The sequence below is a fragment of the Aspergillus neoniger genome (assembly GCF_003184625.1).
Source record: "Aspergillus neoniger CBS 115656 unplaced genomic scaffold BO87scaffold_11, whole genome shotgun sequence".
Classification (NCBI taxonomy): domain Eukaryota; kingdom Fungi; phylum Ascomycota; class Eurotiomycetes; order Eurotiales; family Aspergillaceae; genus Aspergillus; species Aspergillus neoniger.
The window spans coordinates 37,970-53,364 of NW_020291139.1; the positions used below are offsets into that span (position 1 = coordinate 37,970).

The 15,395-nt window shown below is 53.3% G+C and overlaps 4 protein-coding genes across 4 annotated transcripts; 2 read left to right on the forward strand and 2 right to left on the reverse strand.

Annotated features, from left to right (window-relative positions):
• Positions 1 to 659: 659 nt before the first annotated feature.
• BO87DRAFT_433312 (uncharacterized protein) lies at positions 660 to 8,975 on the forward strand (the record flags this gene model as incomplete). The annotated part of the gene is made up of 14 exons (XM_025627653.1): positions 660 to 841; positions 879 to 1,084; positions 1,152 to 1,194; positions 1,250 to 1,500; positions 1,551 to 1,744; positions 1,808 to 1,988; positions 2,076 to 2,318; positions 2,379 to 3,068; positions 3,118 to 4,696; positions 4,737 to 6,688; positions 6,741 to 6,866; positions 6,934 to 8,009; positions 8,153 to 8,795; positions 8,908 to 8,975. 14 exons carry the CDS (start codon positions 660 to 662, stop codon positions 8,973 to 8,975), a joined length of 7,434 nt encoding a protein of 2,477 aa, XP_025481084.1.
• A 167-nt stretch (positions 8,976 to 9,142) lies between these two features.
• On the reverse strand, positions 9,143 to 10,508 carry BO87DRAFT_414767 (Zn(II)2Cys6 transcription factor domain-containing protein; the record flags this gene model as incomplete). The annotated part of the gene is made up of 1 exon (XM_025626649.1): positions 9,143 to 10,508. Exon 1 carries the CDS (start codon positions 10,460 to 10,462, stop codon positions 9,143 to 9,145), a length of 1,320 nt encoding a protein of 439 aa, XP_025481085.1. The 5' UTR covers positions 10,463 to 10,508.
• Positions 10,509 to 11,162: 654 nt separating this feature from the next.
• On the reverse strand, positions 11,163 to 12,276 carry BO87DRAFT_385299 (uncharacterized protein; the record flags this gene model as incomplete). Its single annotated transcript, XM_025624717.1, has 4 exons — positions 11,163 to 11,266; positions 11,331 to 11,799; positions 11,879 to 11,997; positions 12,078 to 12,276. The coding sequence occupies 4 exons, from the start codon at positions 12,274 to 12,276 to the stop codon at positions 11,163 to 11,165; spliced, it is 891 nt and encodes a 296-aa protein (XP_025481086.1).
• Positions 12,277 to 12,839: 563 nt separating this feature from the next.
• BO87DRAFT_305208 (uncharacterized protein) lies at positions 12,840 to 14,440 on the forward strand (the record flags this gene model as incomplete). Its single annotated transcript, XM_025619312.1, has 4 exons — positions 12,840 to 12,896; positions 12,958 to 13,362; positions 13,430 to 13,522; positions 13,583 to 14,440. 4 exons carry the CDS (start codon positions 12,840 to 12,842, stop codon positions 14,438 to 14,440), a joined length of 1,413 nt encoding a protein of 470 aa, XP_025481087.1.
• Positions 14,441 to 15,395: the final 955 nt, after the last annotated feature.

The window sequence follows — 15,395 nt, forward strand, 5'->3', positions numbered from 1 at the left end:
TAGACTACAAGACACATTCCTTCTTGCTCTCGGGCTCTTCTTGCCCCCTCAATGCCTCGGTGTCTTTTCCTCAATGTGACCTCTCTGTGAAGGCGCCCTGATCTGTGGACCAGTTCTGGCCAGTGAGCTCCGGTGTTTGGCGGCAACATTTAAATCCCGGGCAGAGAGATCTCTGAACCCGCCGCTGTCGGAATTAGATAGACTTCAGCGAAATGGCGCTTGATGTGTCAAAGCTCAGTCATTATTTTTTTCAGTCCGTTTCTACTCTTCTAGCGGAGGAAAGTGGGCGGTTGGATGGCGCTAAGAGATTCCTTCAGAGACCTACCAGGCGGCTTCCAACGTTGGTACTGAGGCTAACACGAGGTATGAGAGATCTGGATATTGGCGGGCTCTTAGAATAGAGCCAGTAGATTGCAGGCCTGTGCCGTATGCTGGAGTTGGAGGCGGCCTAAGCACTTGTTCATGGTCAGTCTATAAATGCCGAATTGAGTCGCATGGCACCACCACCTAGCCCCGTTAACGCAGTCAGCTCTCTCTCCCGTGGGTATCATACCTGATTCAGTATCTATCCCATCGCCACTTACTCCACCGTAAGTGGGACATCTTGAATAACGCGAATAGTCCCTTCTATCACCAGGGTCAGCTTCCATACTCCAAACATGGACGACAAATTACCACCGATTGCCATCGTCGGGATGAGCTGGCGCTTCCCGGGCGAGGCCCAATCCGCCAGTGGATTTTGGGACATCCTGCGGAAGGCGAGTCGGCCAAGACTCGGATCCCCGTTGATCGATTTGACCCAGAGGCGTACTATCACCCATCGGCTGATCGACAGGGCGCTGTAAGTGCTTACCCCCAAATGCTGTGGAGTGGCGTAGGCAAGCGAGGACTGCCAGCTGTCTAGGAATGGATGTGCACCGTGCTAACCTGCCCTGGCAGATTACAACCAAGGAGGGCCACTTTCTCAAGGAGGACATTGCGGCCTTTGACGCGCCGTTTTTCTCCATGACTGCGACCGAGGCTGAAGGAATGGATCCGCAGCATAGGATTCTATTGGAGGTGACCTATGAAGCATTTGAGAATGGTAAGTAGGAGGAGATGTTGTATTCTTCATCCCGGTACAGGATGGGTGCTGACATGTTCCTTTATAGCTGGGATGCCTTTGAGAACCGTTACAGGGAGTCAAACAGCGGTGTACGTCAAGAAACCAATCAGTAGCGGAACAGAACACTAAAACACACGCGAACAGGATGGTAGGATGCTTCACGAAGGACTACGAAGTCACCTCGGGGCGAGAGAATGCATACATGTCCCCGTATTCGTCGACCGGCTGTGGTGGCGCAATGATTGCCAACCGCTTGTCGTGGTTCTACGACCTCCGCGGTCCCTCTCTTCTCATTGATACCGCTTGTTCCTCGAGCCTGGTCGGCCTCCACATGGCATGTCAGGAAATTCACAACGGAGGAAGCAAGATGGTACCCACCCTCCAAAACTGTTTCGGTCAGTAGAGGTACTAATTAAGCTTCATCAACACTAGGCCATCGTTGCAGGCACCAATCTCATGATCCAGCCCGAGGTATGGCGTGGGCTATCGGCGCTGGGTTTCCTCAGCCCTGACGGGCAGTGCCACAGCTTTGATAGCAGAGCCAATGGCTACGGACGGGGCGAAGGGATCGGCGTCATAGTCCTGAAGCCGCTGATGGACGCCGTTCGAGACAATGATGTTATAAGGGCAGTTATTAGGGTAAGCCTACAATATACATACCTATTGGGATTGCAGTTCCTAACAAAATCGCACTGAATGCAGGGCACGGGTATGAACCAAGACGGGAAAACACCAGGAATCACAGTACCCAGCTCAGAGGCCCAGAGAAGCCTAATTCGATCCACATACAAGGCAGCGGGTCTCGGGTTTTCTGAAACGGTGTATTTCGAGGCCCACGGGACAGGGACACCCGTTGGCGACCCCCTCGAGCTGTCCGCTATAGGTTAAACCATTGGAGTCGCAAGGGCAGCAGATGGGTGTCCTGCACTGCTTGTGGGGTCTGTCAAGAGCAATATTGGACATTTGGAAGGCGCCTCGAGGCTTGCGGGTCTCATCAAGACGATTCTCGTTCTCGAGAAGGGTCAGATCCCCGCTGTGTATGGCCTTGAGGCGCCGAATCCGCGGTTTGACCTGGAAAGATGGAACATCTGCATCCCTACTGAACTTACGCCGTGGCCAACGCCGGGGCTACGCCGAGCGAGCATCAATTCATTTGGGTATGGAGGTACAAATTCGCATGTCATTCTGGATGACGCGTTTCACTATCTTGCCGGTATGTGAGCAATATCTCTCTTCCCGTAGAAGCATATGTGCTGATCAAACCCCCGACCAGAGAGGGACATCACCGCTAACCACAACACGCGGCCCCATGTAATCTCGCTTCCATCAACGCCAGACTCCGGGATTTCCATTGACCCTCTGGATAACGTTTCAAATGCTACACCAAAGCTATATGTCTTTTCGGCCCCGGAACCAGACGGTGTTACCCGCATTGCCCAGACATACGCGGACTTTGTTGGGAGCAGTCATGACCCAGAACAAAAGAGGTCTGAGGAGGGGTACAACCCGATGCTGGACAATGAGCTTGGGCTTGCGTACACGCTCGCCGAGAGGCGTACAATATTCGACTACCGCGGATTCGCCGTCGCTAAGTCGCTGCAGAATCTCAAAAAGGTGCTTGAAAGCACCCCCCCCCCCCCAAGGGCAACACGATTGCTCAAGGATCCTTCCTGCGCATGGGTATTCACTGGACAGGGAGCGCAGTGGTTTGCAATGGGCCGGGAGCTGCAGGAGATGGAGGTCTTCAGCGATAGCCTGCGTAGAGCGGACGAATACATACTCTCGCTTGGAAGCGATTTCTCCATCCTTGATGAGCTCAATCAGTCGGAGGAGAAGAGCCGCATCAATGAGCCGCGGTTCTCGCAGGTACTGTGTACCGTTGTCCAGGTGGCCCTTGTAGAGCTCCTGAAGCATTGGCGGCTGCGCCCAAAGGCTGTCGTGGGTCACTCGAGTGGAGAGATTGGTACGTAAAATCCAGAGATTACGGAGATTGGGTAGCTAACACACCACAGCCGCAGCTTTCGCCTGCGGAGCGATCAGCAGAGACGCAGCATGGAAGATCGCCTATTTTCGCGGCCTACATTCCGGGCAGATTGCTGGTCTCTTGCCCGATAGGCAGGGGGCTATGTTGGCGGTCAACTTGTCACAGTCCGGGGTCCTACCCTATCTAGACAGGGTTACGGACGGAGAAGCCGTAGTGGCATGCATCAACAGCCCCCAGAGCGTGACCGTCTCCGGTGATATATGTGCGGTGGCACAGATTGAAAGTCTGCTGCAGAGTGACGATGTCTGGTGCAGGAGGCTAAAGGTTCAAATTGCGTACCACTCCCCGCATATGAAAGTAATTGCGGAGCAGTACCTGGTATCAATCAGAGACGTCTGGCCCACTACTACGACGTCCGATGTTGCGTTCTTCTCGTCTGTCTCTGGCGCCAAAACTCCCTATTCCAGCCTGGACGCGGAGTACTGGGTGAGGAACCTTCTTAGCCCCGTCCGCTTCTCCGACGCAGTTACGGCGTTGCTGAGCCAGAGTTCTACCAAGATCCGACGCAAGGGATTACCGGGTGTGAACGCTCTAGTCGAAAATGGGCCCCATTCTGCTCTGCAGGGACCATTGCGCGATATTGTAGCGCATGTTCCGAATCTGAATGCCAACTCGGTCACTTACACGTCTCTACTGCAGAGAGGAAAGAGTGCGACCGCGACAGCACTGGATGCAGCCGGCAAGCTTTGGGCCCTGGGATTTTCCCTGGACCTGGGACGAGCCAACTCCAACACCTGCTCGCCATGGGCCCAGTGCAAACCCCTGGTTGATCTGCCAAGGTATCCGTTCGACCATAAACGAAGATACTGGCACGAGGCCCGAAGTACACGAATCAGGCGGACGAGGACCACACCGCGGACCGACTTGCTGGGCCTCCCAAAAGACGATCACAGCACCGTTGCCCCGCGCTGGCACAATTTTATCAGCCCAGCGGAGATCACCTGGCTCATGGACCATCAAATCCAGGGAATCATCATCTTTCCCGGTGCCGCCATGCTCGCCATGGTGTTGGAGGCCTGCAAACAGGTGGCTGGATCTCACGCGCACTCGATACAGGGCTACGAATTCCACGACGTCACCTTCTCCAGACCAATGGTCTTTTCTTCTTCTAACGCGGTGGTCGAGACGATCCTGCAATTCCAACCGCATAATATCGGCACCCGGAGCAGCGGCACTACAGCCACCCACTGGACACACTTCAGCATTCTGTCCATGACCCATGAAAACTCCGCGACAGAACACTGTACAGGCCTTGTACGAAACATTATTGCCAGTAACCCGAACGAGGTCGACCACACCGTTGAAATCCTCCAGAGCTGGAACGCCTACAAACAGGAGCACGCGGCGATTCTCCAGAAACCCACAAAGATTCAACCGGCCAGTCGGCTCTACGACCGCCTGACGAACTTAGGTCTTTTCTTTGGTCCTGCCTTCCGCAACATCACGCGGATTTACACGGGTGACGGTTTCGGTCACGGCGAGCTGCAGATCAAGGACACGGCGGCCCGGATGCCCGCTAGACGCGGTCTTCCAGATGATGATCTGCTGTAGGACGGTCAAGGATGATTCCCCTGCCATGGCTCCCAGCCTGATTGAGTCGCTTTATGTATCAGCCTCGATTCCACCTGTTGGATCGTGCATGAGCGGGTACAGCACGCTGAACCCCAAATTGCGGCTGCAGCAAAGCGGAAATGTTGTCCTTTCGGACAATGCCTGGAGTGAGCCCAAGGTTATTCTTAAGGGATTCGTCTGCACGGAACTCGCCTCAACTCAACTCCGCCATGCTCCTCGCAAGATCTGCACACGGATGGATTGGCGGATGGATGTTTTATCTTCTCCGATTACAGCTGCGAGGCTCTGGGGGTCCTTTCAGGTACTTTCGCCGACCTTCTCGAAAGAGGCCAGAGCTTGGAATCGGGCTGCAATCCTGTGCGCCCGGAAAGCGTCCTCCACCCTTCCGCAACTAGAGGGAGGACAGGCCACGAGTCCAACCTTGGCACGGTACATCGATTTCCTGAAGACAATCGCAGTCGAGCCACTAGATGAGACCCTTGGCGAATCCGGGAACCTCGAGTCCTGCCCAGTGATGCAAACGATCGACACAGTAGGAAGCGGGCTAACGCAGATCCTGAGTCGCAGCAATGAAGCCGAGCCCATCGTGACGTCCGACCTTATTTCCAAATTCCTCAATGACGCCGTCGATCGATCCTTTGTCAACTCTGTGGTTTCGGGGTTCATCGACCGTGCGGGAGACGTCAATCCTGATAGCCAAATACTCGAGATTGGAGACGGGTCAGCTTTCTGCGCATTGTCTGTTTTACGACGCGTCGCACCCAAGTCAGCGGGATGCGCACGCCTCACGACATATACTCTGGCAACACACGAGTCCGAGGCACTCACCCAGGCCAAAACCATCTCCAAGGAATGGCCTTCGTTTAAAACGGCGCGGCTTAATGTTGAAAAAGACGCCGAGAAACAAGGGTTTGAGGCTGGCTCGTACGACTACATAATCATGACCAACCTGATGCCCACAGTGGATCTTGCGGTGACGCTAGCAGCGGTCAAGAAACTATTGAAACCCGATGGGAAGCTTCTTGTGGCAGGGATAACGGCCAATCAGCCCCGGACAGCCTTTGTTCTAGGTTCTGATGCAAGATGGTGGAATACGCCCCGGGACGAGATGGAATGGGACACCCTGCTGAAACAAGCTGGCTTCACGGGTATCGATCACATCGTTGACGATTCTGCGGACCCAGACCTACGAGGGGTCTCTGTTATGATGACTGCTGTACCTGTCAGCACTGATTATGATTTCTCGGAGGTGGTCATTCTCAATAGAGCTAACTGTCCCTGTGAGAGTGATGTGCTCAGCAAAAAATTTGGGGAGTTGCTCACCAAGCGTGATTTCTCCGTCAGCCATACTACCCTTGACACAGTACCGGAGGATCTCACAGGCAAGGCTGTAGTGTCGTTCCTGGAGCTCGACAACGCACTGCTCGAAGACATGTCCGAACACGAGTTTGTCACAGTCAGGAGCCTAATCTTGAACAGCGCAGGTGTGATCTGGGTGACCCGGCAGGGCCAAGTTGCCAGTGCAGCCTCCCACCCCTTTGCAGGAGTCGCCAGCGGACTGTTGCGCACTGTCCGCTCAGAAGATTCGACCAAACGACTCGGCAATCTCGACCTGTCGCTCGGGACAAACCCACAGGATGAGCTTGCTGTTAGCATCGTCTACGAGGTGTTCCGGACCGTGCTGAGAACAAGACACTCTGATCGCGAATCCCGAGACTGGGAATTCGCCGAAGACGGCGGCTGCGTATACATCCCACGCGTCTTCGAAGATGAGGAGCTGAACTCAACAATCACCCAGATAGACAGGGTGCCCCAGGCGAGTCAGCAGCCACTCTTCCAAGAGAATCTGCCGTTGAAAATGGTCCTGCGGGAACCGGGCTTGCTCAACACGTTCGCATTTGTGGATAACGAGGAGTTTCGCGAGCAGTTGAAGCCAGACTACGTTGAGTTGAAGGTTCTCTGCACCGGTTTGTCCCCTGACCAATTTCATCTCTCTGTTACTAACTATTTCATTTGTAGGGCTCAACTTTGTGGACATCATGGCTGCGCTGGGCCAGGTGCCTACGACGACTCTGGGCTGTGAGATTGGCGGAATCATCACGCATGTTGGGTCGCAGGTTACCCGGTTCAAGCCGGGTGACAAAGGTACTGTTCCATATATATCCCTCAGACCAAAGAATAAAACGCTGATTGAGGCTCTCTCCCTGTGAAGTTGTGGGCATGCTGCAGGGCAGTTTCAACAGCCACGTCCGCATCCGATCAACCATCATTCAGCACGTCCCATCCCACATGACTGTCGAAGACGGAACGACAGCTATAGTATCCTTCCTGACCGCCTGGATCGCACTGGTCAACAAGGCCAACCTGATCCGCAACGAAACAGCGCTGATCCACTACGGTGCCGGCGGCGTCGGGCAAGCTGCGATCCAGATCTGCCAACACCTCGGCGTCGAGATCTACACCACCGTCGGGTCCCAAGAGAAGAAGGACCTGCTCATTAATCAGTATGGTCTGGCCGAGGACCACATCTTCTACTCGCGGGATACGACGTTCGCCGAAGGCCTAATGAGAATGACTGCTGGCCGCGGCATCGACGTCGTCTTGAACTCGACCTCCGGCGAGCTCCTCCGGCAGTCGTGGACCTGTGTCGCAGACCACGGGCGCTTCGTCGAGATTGGCAAACGCGATATCCTGAACAAAGTCGGCCTCGACATGGGCCCCTTTATCCGCGGCGTCAGTTATATCGGATTCAACCTCGAGATGTACCACCAGTGCAGCCCCGTCCACATGGAATGTTCACGGGCGCTCGACGATATCTTCCATCTGTTCCGCACAAAGCGCTTCCACCCGCTGGTCCCGCTGACCGCGTACAGCTACGCACAGGTTGAGCAGGCGTTCCGGGCCCTGCAATCCGGTGCGGTCTCTGGGAAGGTTGTCGTCCAGGCGCGAGACGATGATCTAGTCCCCGTCGTTCCCCCGGTAGAAACCCCGTTTACGATTGACCCAGACGCGACGTACCTATTAGCTGGTGGATTGGGTGGGATTGGCCGCAGTATTGCCGATATGCTCCTGTCGCATGGGGCCAGAAATATTGCGTTCATATCTCGATCAGGGGACTCCAGGAAGGAAGCGAAAATATTCTTAGATCAGCTGCGTCAGCACGATTGCAATGCAAGGGCTTATGCGTGCGATATATCGAATCGGGCCAGTCTCCAGACTACGCTGGCACAGTGTGCCGCTGAAATGCCTCCGATCAAGGGTTTGATCCAATGTTCGATGGTACTCAAGGTTGGTCCATCCCTCCCTTTCTTTTACTTTTCATTGGTTCCCTGTTGAAACGCCCGTAACGCCTCTAACACGGATGTAATGATCAGGATGGCGTCTTCGAAAAAATGTCCTACGAGGACTGAATCACGAGTACGCGTCCCAAGATCCAGGGCTCCTGGAACCTGCACGAGCTCGTCCCGCCAGACCTCGACTTCTTCATCCTGCTCTCGTCAATCTCTGGTGTGATCGGCAATCCAGGACAGGCCAACTACGCAGCCGGCAACGCGTTTGAAGATGCCCTGGCTCGCTTCCGGCGCCAGCAGGGCCTTCCCGCCACGGCGATTGATCTCGGCGCCGTCCGCGACGTCGGATACATCGCCGAGTCCGACAAGACAGCGGACCTGGCGCATACTGCGGCATTCCAGATTTCTGAGAAGGAGGTCCATCATCTTGTGGGGCTTGCGATTGCAGGGGGTCCTCGATCTGAGCGCCAGATCCAGGGACAGGGCCGGGGGAAGCAGGCCCCGGCGCGGATCATCACTGGCCTGAGCGCGAGCCAGGAGATGGACGATGTCCTCCGACGGGCTCACTGGGCGCGGGATGCCAAGTTCTCGACGCTGTGGAAGCCAGGTGGAGTAGAAAACAACGATGCGGCGCTTCAGGCTGGTCTGGAAGCAATTTGCAAAGCGGAGTCACTGGAAGCGGCGTCGGGCATTGCGGAGGATATGATTGTCTCGCGGGTGGCGAGGGTACTGATGATCCCTGTGGAAGATGTCAACAGTGCGCAGCCTTTACACACATATGGAGGTAAGCTTGAAACCCTGTCCAGACAGCTATATAAAATCTCGATGCTGACTGCATGATAGTGAACTCGCTGATTGCAGTTGAAATTAGAGCCTGGATGGCAAGTGAATTCCAGACGGAAATTTCCATCTTCGACATCCTCAGCCCGAGTCCCTTGTCGGCGCTTGCCACCAAAATTGTTAGGGAGAGCAAACTGCTTCCAGAGCGACTCAGAAAGGGAATTAGTGGAGAAGATGTACAGAGAGATGGCCTGGACTAATTGTTATTGTCATTGTCATTGTATATCTATGCTACCTAGTACGGAGTAGTAATTGCGAAACCCATATTCACAGCAACAAATTATACCCCCATCAGTCTTGAAAGTTGCGGAATTTCTTCAGTAGTGCAGAGACCTGCGAGCGTGCAGCGTCTACTTTAGGGGCATAGCTGATCCAGCAATCGCAACTCCCCCGTGCGGCGCTGGCTACCAGGCACTCGACCTTGGACATGACATGGCGGAACCGAATCAGGAAGAATTCCAAACAGATAAGGAGCTCGAGGCCGTTCTGTTGAACGCCCAATTGTTTCTCGTCGGCGCCGGCGAGGCAGATGCATGCTCCAGCTACTTGGTCATTCTGTGAGTCAGGTCTGGCAGGGAGAAGAAGCTGCTGCTCCGAGAGATTGCGCGAGCCGCAATTTTCTGGAGCTGTAGCAGTACACTGGTGTATTTGGAAATTGTGCTGGATAATGTCGATGCACACCTGGATTGCCTCGCTGAGTGCGACCGCGATGATCTTGGCCTCAGACATGTCGGAACGCAATGTCGGCGACGCATGCAAAGTATCGTCCTGGAGTGTAAATGCCGCCTGACTCAGCTCGTCAAAGAGTTTGCATATTACTTGCACCTTGTACCGGCCGGCCTCGGTGAGGAGATCGAGCGTCGTGGATTTGCAGTTGTTATGCAGTCCGCTGTAAAGTTTCAACGCATCCAAGAACCCTTTGTCTCCGGGTCCGCTACGCCCCTCTCCGTCGAGCTCATTCAGGGCCCCCGGACTCCCCAGGAGAACGATCGGGTCGATCGGCAAGGAGTCGCCCACTGACCCAATATCTGAGAGACAGGCGTCCGACAGAGAACCAATACCCGACCCGTCAATGATTAACTGGCCGACAGTATCCCAGCCACGACGATCAGGTGGTAGAAAGTTATCAAAGGATGCTGAAGGTGATGCAAGCACAGGGCCTGGCTGCTGTGCTTGCCATGTAGACCCACTATTCCATCCAGCGTGGCCGGGGCTCCACATGTGCGCTTGACCGTCCTGCAGGGGCCCCCCAGTGGTGCGCTGCTGATAAGGCTTACCCATGTGTTGCGCTGGACCCGTTTGCGCCAGGGAAGTTTGCGGGGGGTCACTTGTGGGAGTTTCCGCTGTCGGATGGTGGTGTTGTAATGAAGACGACGCTTTGTGGCATTTGGACGGGCTGGAAAGAGGCCGCTTTCGCGGTCGCCCTATCCTATTTCGAAGCGAAAAGAGGCATTGTCGTTGGTTTAGCGCGCAGGCTTTGCAGCGACCTCCGCCGGTGGCCACGGACAGTTCACAACGGATCTTGCGCGCGTGGCATTCTTCACACGCCGACCGCAACTGTGCTTCTAAGGATTCTTCCGTCCGAGTCCGAGCCCTGTCTTGGTCTGCCATTTATATAGTGGTATTAAGTTTTATCTCTCCGAAACTTGTGGAGTGCGCGACTGGACGCGGTGGTGTGGCCTTTTATGCGAGCTGCAATGCAGTGCAGTGCGCCTGATTTCGCTAACATTCCCCGGAATGACCGCTCAAGGGTCTCCAACAAAAACCCTCGGTATTAAAGGATCGTTCAATACTATGGTCAACGAGCGGGGGCCAACAATCAGTGCGCCGCTAAGGCTGTTGATCCGGAACGCCAGCCAAGTTCTAGTCAAGCCTTGTTACACGGTCTATGCGGCTAATTGTACCTTTCTGAAAAGGGCATGACGGGGCTGACTTTTATCTGCCCCCAGGAATTGCCTAGCATGCTAACTTGGTGAATCCCTGACTCAAGGAACCACTCCGGATGCAAGCCGACTGTGCCGCTAGGAGCGCCGGCCCTAACTGGCCGTCTTATCACCGAGACACGACCAGGGACCTTGCTGCATGCAACTAATTACACTTGGAACCCCTCATCTGGCCACAAGAACTGTATCAGTTGTCTATTCGTGGGCTCTCACAACCCCAGGAACCATCGCCGCGGACTCCGGCGGTGCGCCCCCGCTCCTCCCTCTCGTCGTTCCCCAACATATTATTATGCGCTCGCTCCCATTACAAGCTATACTAAGTAGGTCGCTAAGACAATGTCCATGTAGCACGGTGTCATCCTACTACCTCACCTCGCAGATAATTCGCCCTCTTCATGCATGAGCGCAATGTCCCACATCCATCGTGTAGCCACAGCCAGCAGTCCGGCCCACCCCCAGGGGACCAGCCATCCTAGAAACAAACACATAAGGCATTAGCGAGAGACTCCCCCAAAACACCGAATAGCTCAACTCACCAATGAGGAATACTGTATCAATGCTTGAGAGAGTCACGATGAGAATGATGAGCCCTGTCGCCACGATCGCTCCAGAAAGGCCCCACGCTAAGTCGAGGCGCGCCAGCAGAACACGAATCGCCTTGCTCGAGCAATATCGAGCATTGAGCAGTCGGCGATACCCCTCTCCCTGTCCACCATCAACTGCGAGCACGTCTTCGACGATGGTGTAGACCCCGGGTCGCACCAGCGCTGTTCTGTCCATCGACGAAACGCGGAACGGATATTGAGCGTGCATCCGGCTCATCACGCAAGCGCATAGCAATTGGCTACTAATTTGAAGGATCAGAACTGGCAGGGGTAGACTCATGAGTCGAGTTGATGTATCCGCGATGTTATCGTCGTCGTGTTGGCTTGTGCTAATCGCTGCTATCATCAGGGCTGCGATGTAACAGAACCCCGTGAAAAAGTTCCATTGGAAATAATCGAGCTATGTGCGCAAACATACCATCGTATTAGCCAGTTGAAAAGTTTGCCATGGACCAAATATGAATCACAACTAGACTCACATGGTGCCGCTTGCTTCCAGTCGGTCGACAGGTAGAGTCAGAGCGAACGAGGGTCCAGGTCCGGCGGAGCAGAGCCAGAACACTGCATGCGCCGATTGCCGATGCGAGTAACATAAATACTGTAGGGCTTATCTTGTTAGCAAGCCAGTACAGCTACTGCGCTCTCCTCCGCCCGGTGCGGAGAAGAGGTACTGCGTACCTATCCAAAGTTTGAGCCTTGCAACCTTCAGTAAGACAATGTATAGGATCCCTGGTAGTAACCCTGCTCCTGTAAAAATACAGGCTGCAGCGATTGTGATTACCATCCTGTATCGACGAAGGTCTAGTGGGATCCTGGTCACCTGGTCTACATCCGGGTCAGGATTGGAAACCTGGACTATCTGCGAATCCTTTGACATCGGTGCAAGAGGCGACAATGGAACCATAGACTAAGTAGAACCAAGCTGAAGCTATTTCTATACACTAAAATTTGAAAGGAAAAGTCTGCGTGAAGTAGTCGCTGAGAATCATGCTGCCTGCCTAGCGAAGCAGGCGCCAGAAATCGACCACGCCCGCAATAAATCCGGCAGCTTGTAAAAACGTCGCCGACCGAAAGGCCCAAACTCTGCTGGCACATGAAAGGGGAAATATTAATAATGATAATAATTAAGACCTTATAAGGAGGAAAAAAAAAACAAAACAAAACAAATCCCTCCGAAATTGGAGCGCACTTCAGCCGGCGTGTTTTCCCTCAAACTTGGTTCAGGCGATCAACAAGAGTCTGGCGAGAAGGCATTATTTGTAACCCTTATGGGAGTCACACTACCTGTTATTGACCATTTCGTGTGGCCTTCTCCGATTTTATTCAAAATTTTGTATTCTACTATATAGATATATATATTTTCTCTTTTCCCCCGCACCCTCTGCACTACTTTCTGCTTGGCATTCCCCGCGCAGACATAACCTTCAATCTGTCACACAGATGGCGCAGCAAGAGTGTCCCAGAGCACCTTTTAAGGACTGGCCGAATGATGCAGGCGTACGTAGCCCTGTCTGACGCTTGATGAGGCTCGCTAGCTGACGATATTATCTTCCCACAGTTCGAAGCCACGGTCGAGACGAGCACCCCCATTGAGCTCCAAGTCGTTGGATCCCTCCCAAACCAGCTCGCTGGTACGTTGTACAGAATTGGCCCCGGGACGTACAAAGTCAAGGGCAGCCACTTCCAGCTCAGCCACTGGTTCAATGGGTTCTCCTTCGTGCACCGATTTGAGCTGGTGCCCCAATCCGCCACAGGAACGTGCAAGGTGCTATACAACTCGCGAGGACAAGTCGATGCCCTTGTTGAAGAAGCGCGAAAGTCTGGCACGTTGAAGGGGATGACCTTCGGGCAGAAGAGGGATCCCTGTGAGAGTATATTCCGGAAAGTCAAGTCAATATTCCATCCGCCTTTCAATTCCAAGGACCCGGGGCTTGTCAATGCTGGAGTCACTCTACATGCTAATGTTAGCTCGTTCTTTTTTCAAGCCTCTGATGAATACAAATTGATTCTCTGACTGGACCACGCGTTAGGCCCCTGGTATGCCGGAAATCTTAAGAGCACGCCCTGATAGTGCTCGATTCCGCAGTTTGACCTCGTTGACCGATGCTAATGTGCTGAAACACGTAGGGTACTCCCCAGCTTTTCGACACATCTCTCGAGAGACTAACTCATAATATCTCAAGATCCACCCCGATACACTGGAGCCCATAGGAGTAACCCGGCAAAGCGACCTGCACTCCGACCTCAAAGGGCCGCTCTCGTGCGCCCACGCCCAGTTCGATACCACGACAGGAGATGCCTACAACTACAATCTTGACATTGGCAGATACGCAACATACCGTATCTTCAGGACCTCCGCACAGACTGGGCAGACCGAGATCATCGCAACCATTACGGGCCCCGATGTCAAGGCAGCCTACTTGCATTCGTTCTTCCTCAGCACCGACTATGTGATTCTGTGTATCTGGCCTGCCCTCTATGGAGCCGGCGGGCTCAAACTACTCTGGGACAGAAACATAGCAGACTCTTTGCATTTCGATTCCAAACTGCAGGCTCGATGGTATGTTGTTGACCGATTACACGGTAAAGGCGTCGTCGCTACATACGTGAGCCCAGCGTTTTTCTGCTTCCATACTGTCAATGCATGGCAGGAGACGAGCCATGACGGGTCCACCGACATTATCTGTGATATTATTCAGTATCCTACCGACGAGGTGATCCAGCGCTTATACTATGAGGCCATGGTTTCCGCCGGTCCCAATGTCACGAGGTACTATGGCAGTGAGCACTCGCGCCCCAGCTTGGTTCGCTACCGTCTGCCTTCTGTAAACCACAGGGCCACCGAGGAGAGCACAGCTGGATCCACCTGTCTTCCAGACGCAGAGACAATATTGAGAATCGATGACAACTGTGTCGGAGACCTGCCAACGATCAACACGCGCTTTAAAACAAGAAAGACCCGATATGTCTACAACCTTGCAAATCGAGGAAAAGTGAGTTATCCCGGTCTATGGAATTATTGCTTATTCATAATTCATTAATGACATCTCCAACTGGTTCTAGTCATCCTTCTTTGACGCCATTGCAAAACTCGACCTCGACACGCAAAAATCCTGGCTGTGGGAGCAGGACCGCCATACCCCTGGTGAGGCCATCTTTATCCCCGATGTCGAAGCACAAGCCGAAGATGCGGGGTATCTTCTGAGTGTTGTTCTTAATGGAGACACAGGCACAAGTTACCTTCTCTGCTTGGACGCATGTACTATGCTGGAGGTTGGACGTGCTATATGTGATTCGGCCATCGGGTTTGGGTTCCATGGGTCGTATTATCCTACCCCAACTTTGTGATACATATGTTGTGGGCTATCCACTGTGTTTCTCTTTTTCCATTATGGTAATGAGCTTAGCCAAATTAAAGGAAGTCCAGTGAAGCTGTACTGGAATGGCAACGAAAGAACCAATTGTTACATAGGTCAAGCTATGAATCAACAGTCACTTCACAACTCTTCACCACCCGCCCGGCTCGCTCACTTAGGTGGTACCATACACAAAATATCATTTTTACATTAATATATCTCAACCATTGTATTACCTATTGACTTACAATTTCTAGAGACAGAAATATTAGTAGGCCTGCTCACTAATATTTCATTCTATCTTTGTCTATTGAATTGCCAATGATTGACCCACGAATCTGTTTTCCTTTGCGTCTGCTGTAGCAAGTCACACAAAGCTAGATAACACACAGCTGGGAACGTCTTGATTTCCAGAGAGCTGGTGGAAATCTTATTGCAGCCCCAGCCCCGGGAAAGACAGGGCAGGTAGACAAGTCAAAGAGCCAAGCTAGCTCTGCTCTAGTGCATACCGAAGAAGTTTATGGCAAGAAAATCGAAATTTTGTCACCTGTTCAAATCCCGGTCCTATTATCTTTTTCTATTTTCCTTCTTTAATCTTTCTTTCCTCGCAAAGCGAACCGCCCTCTTGAACCTCCGAGAA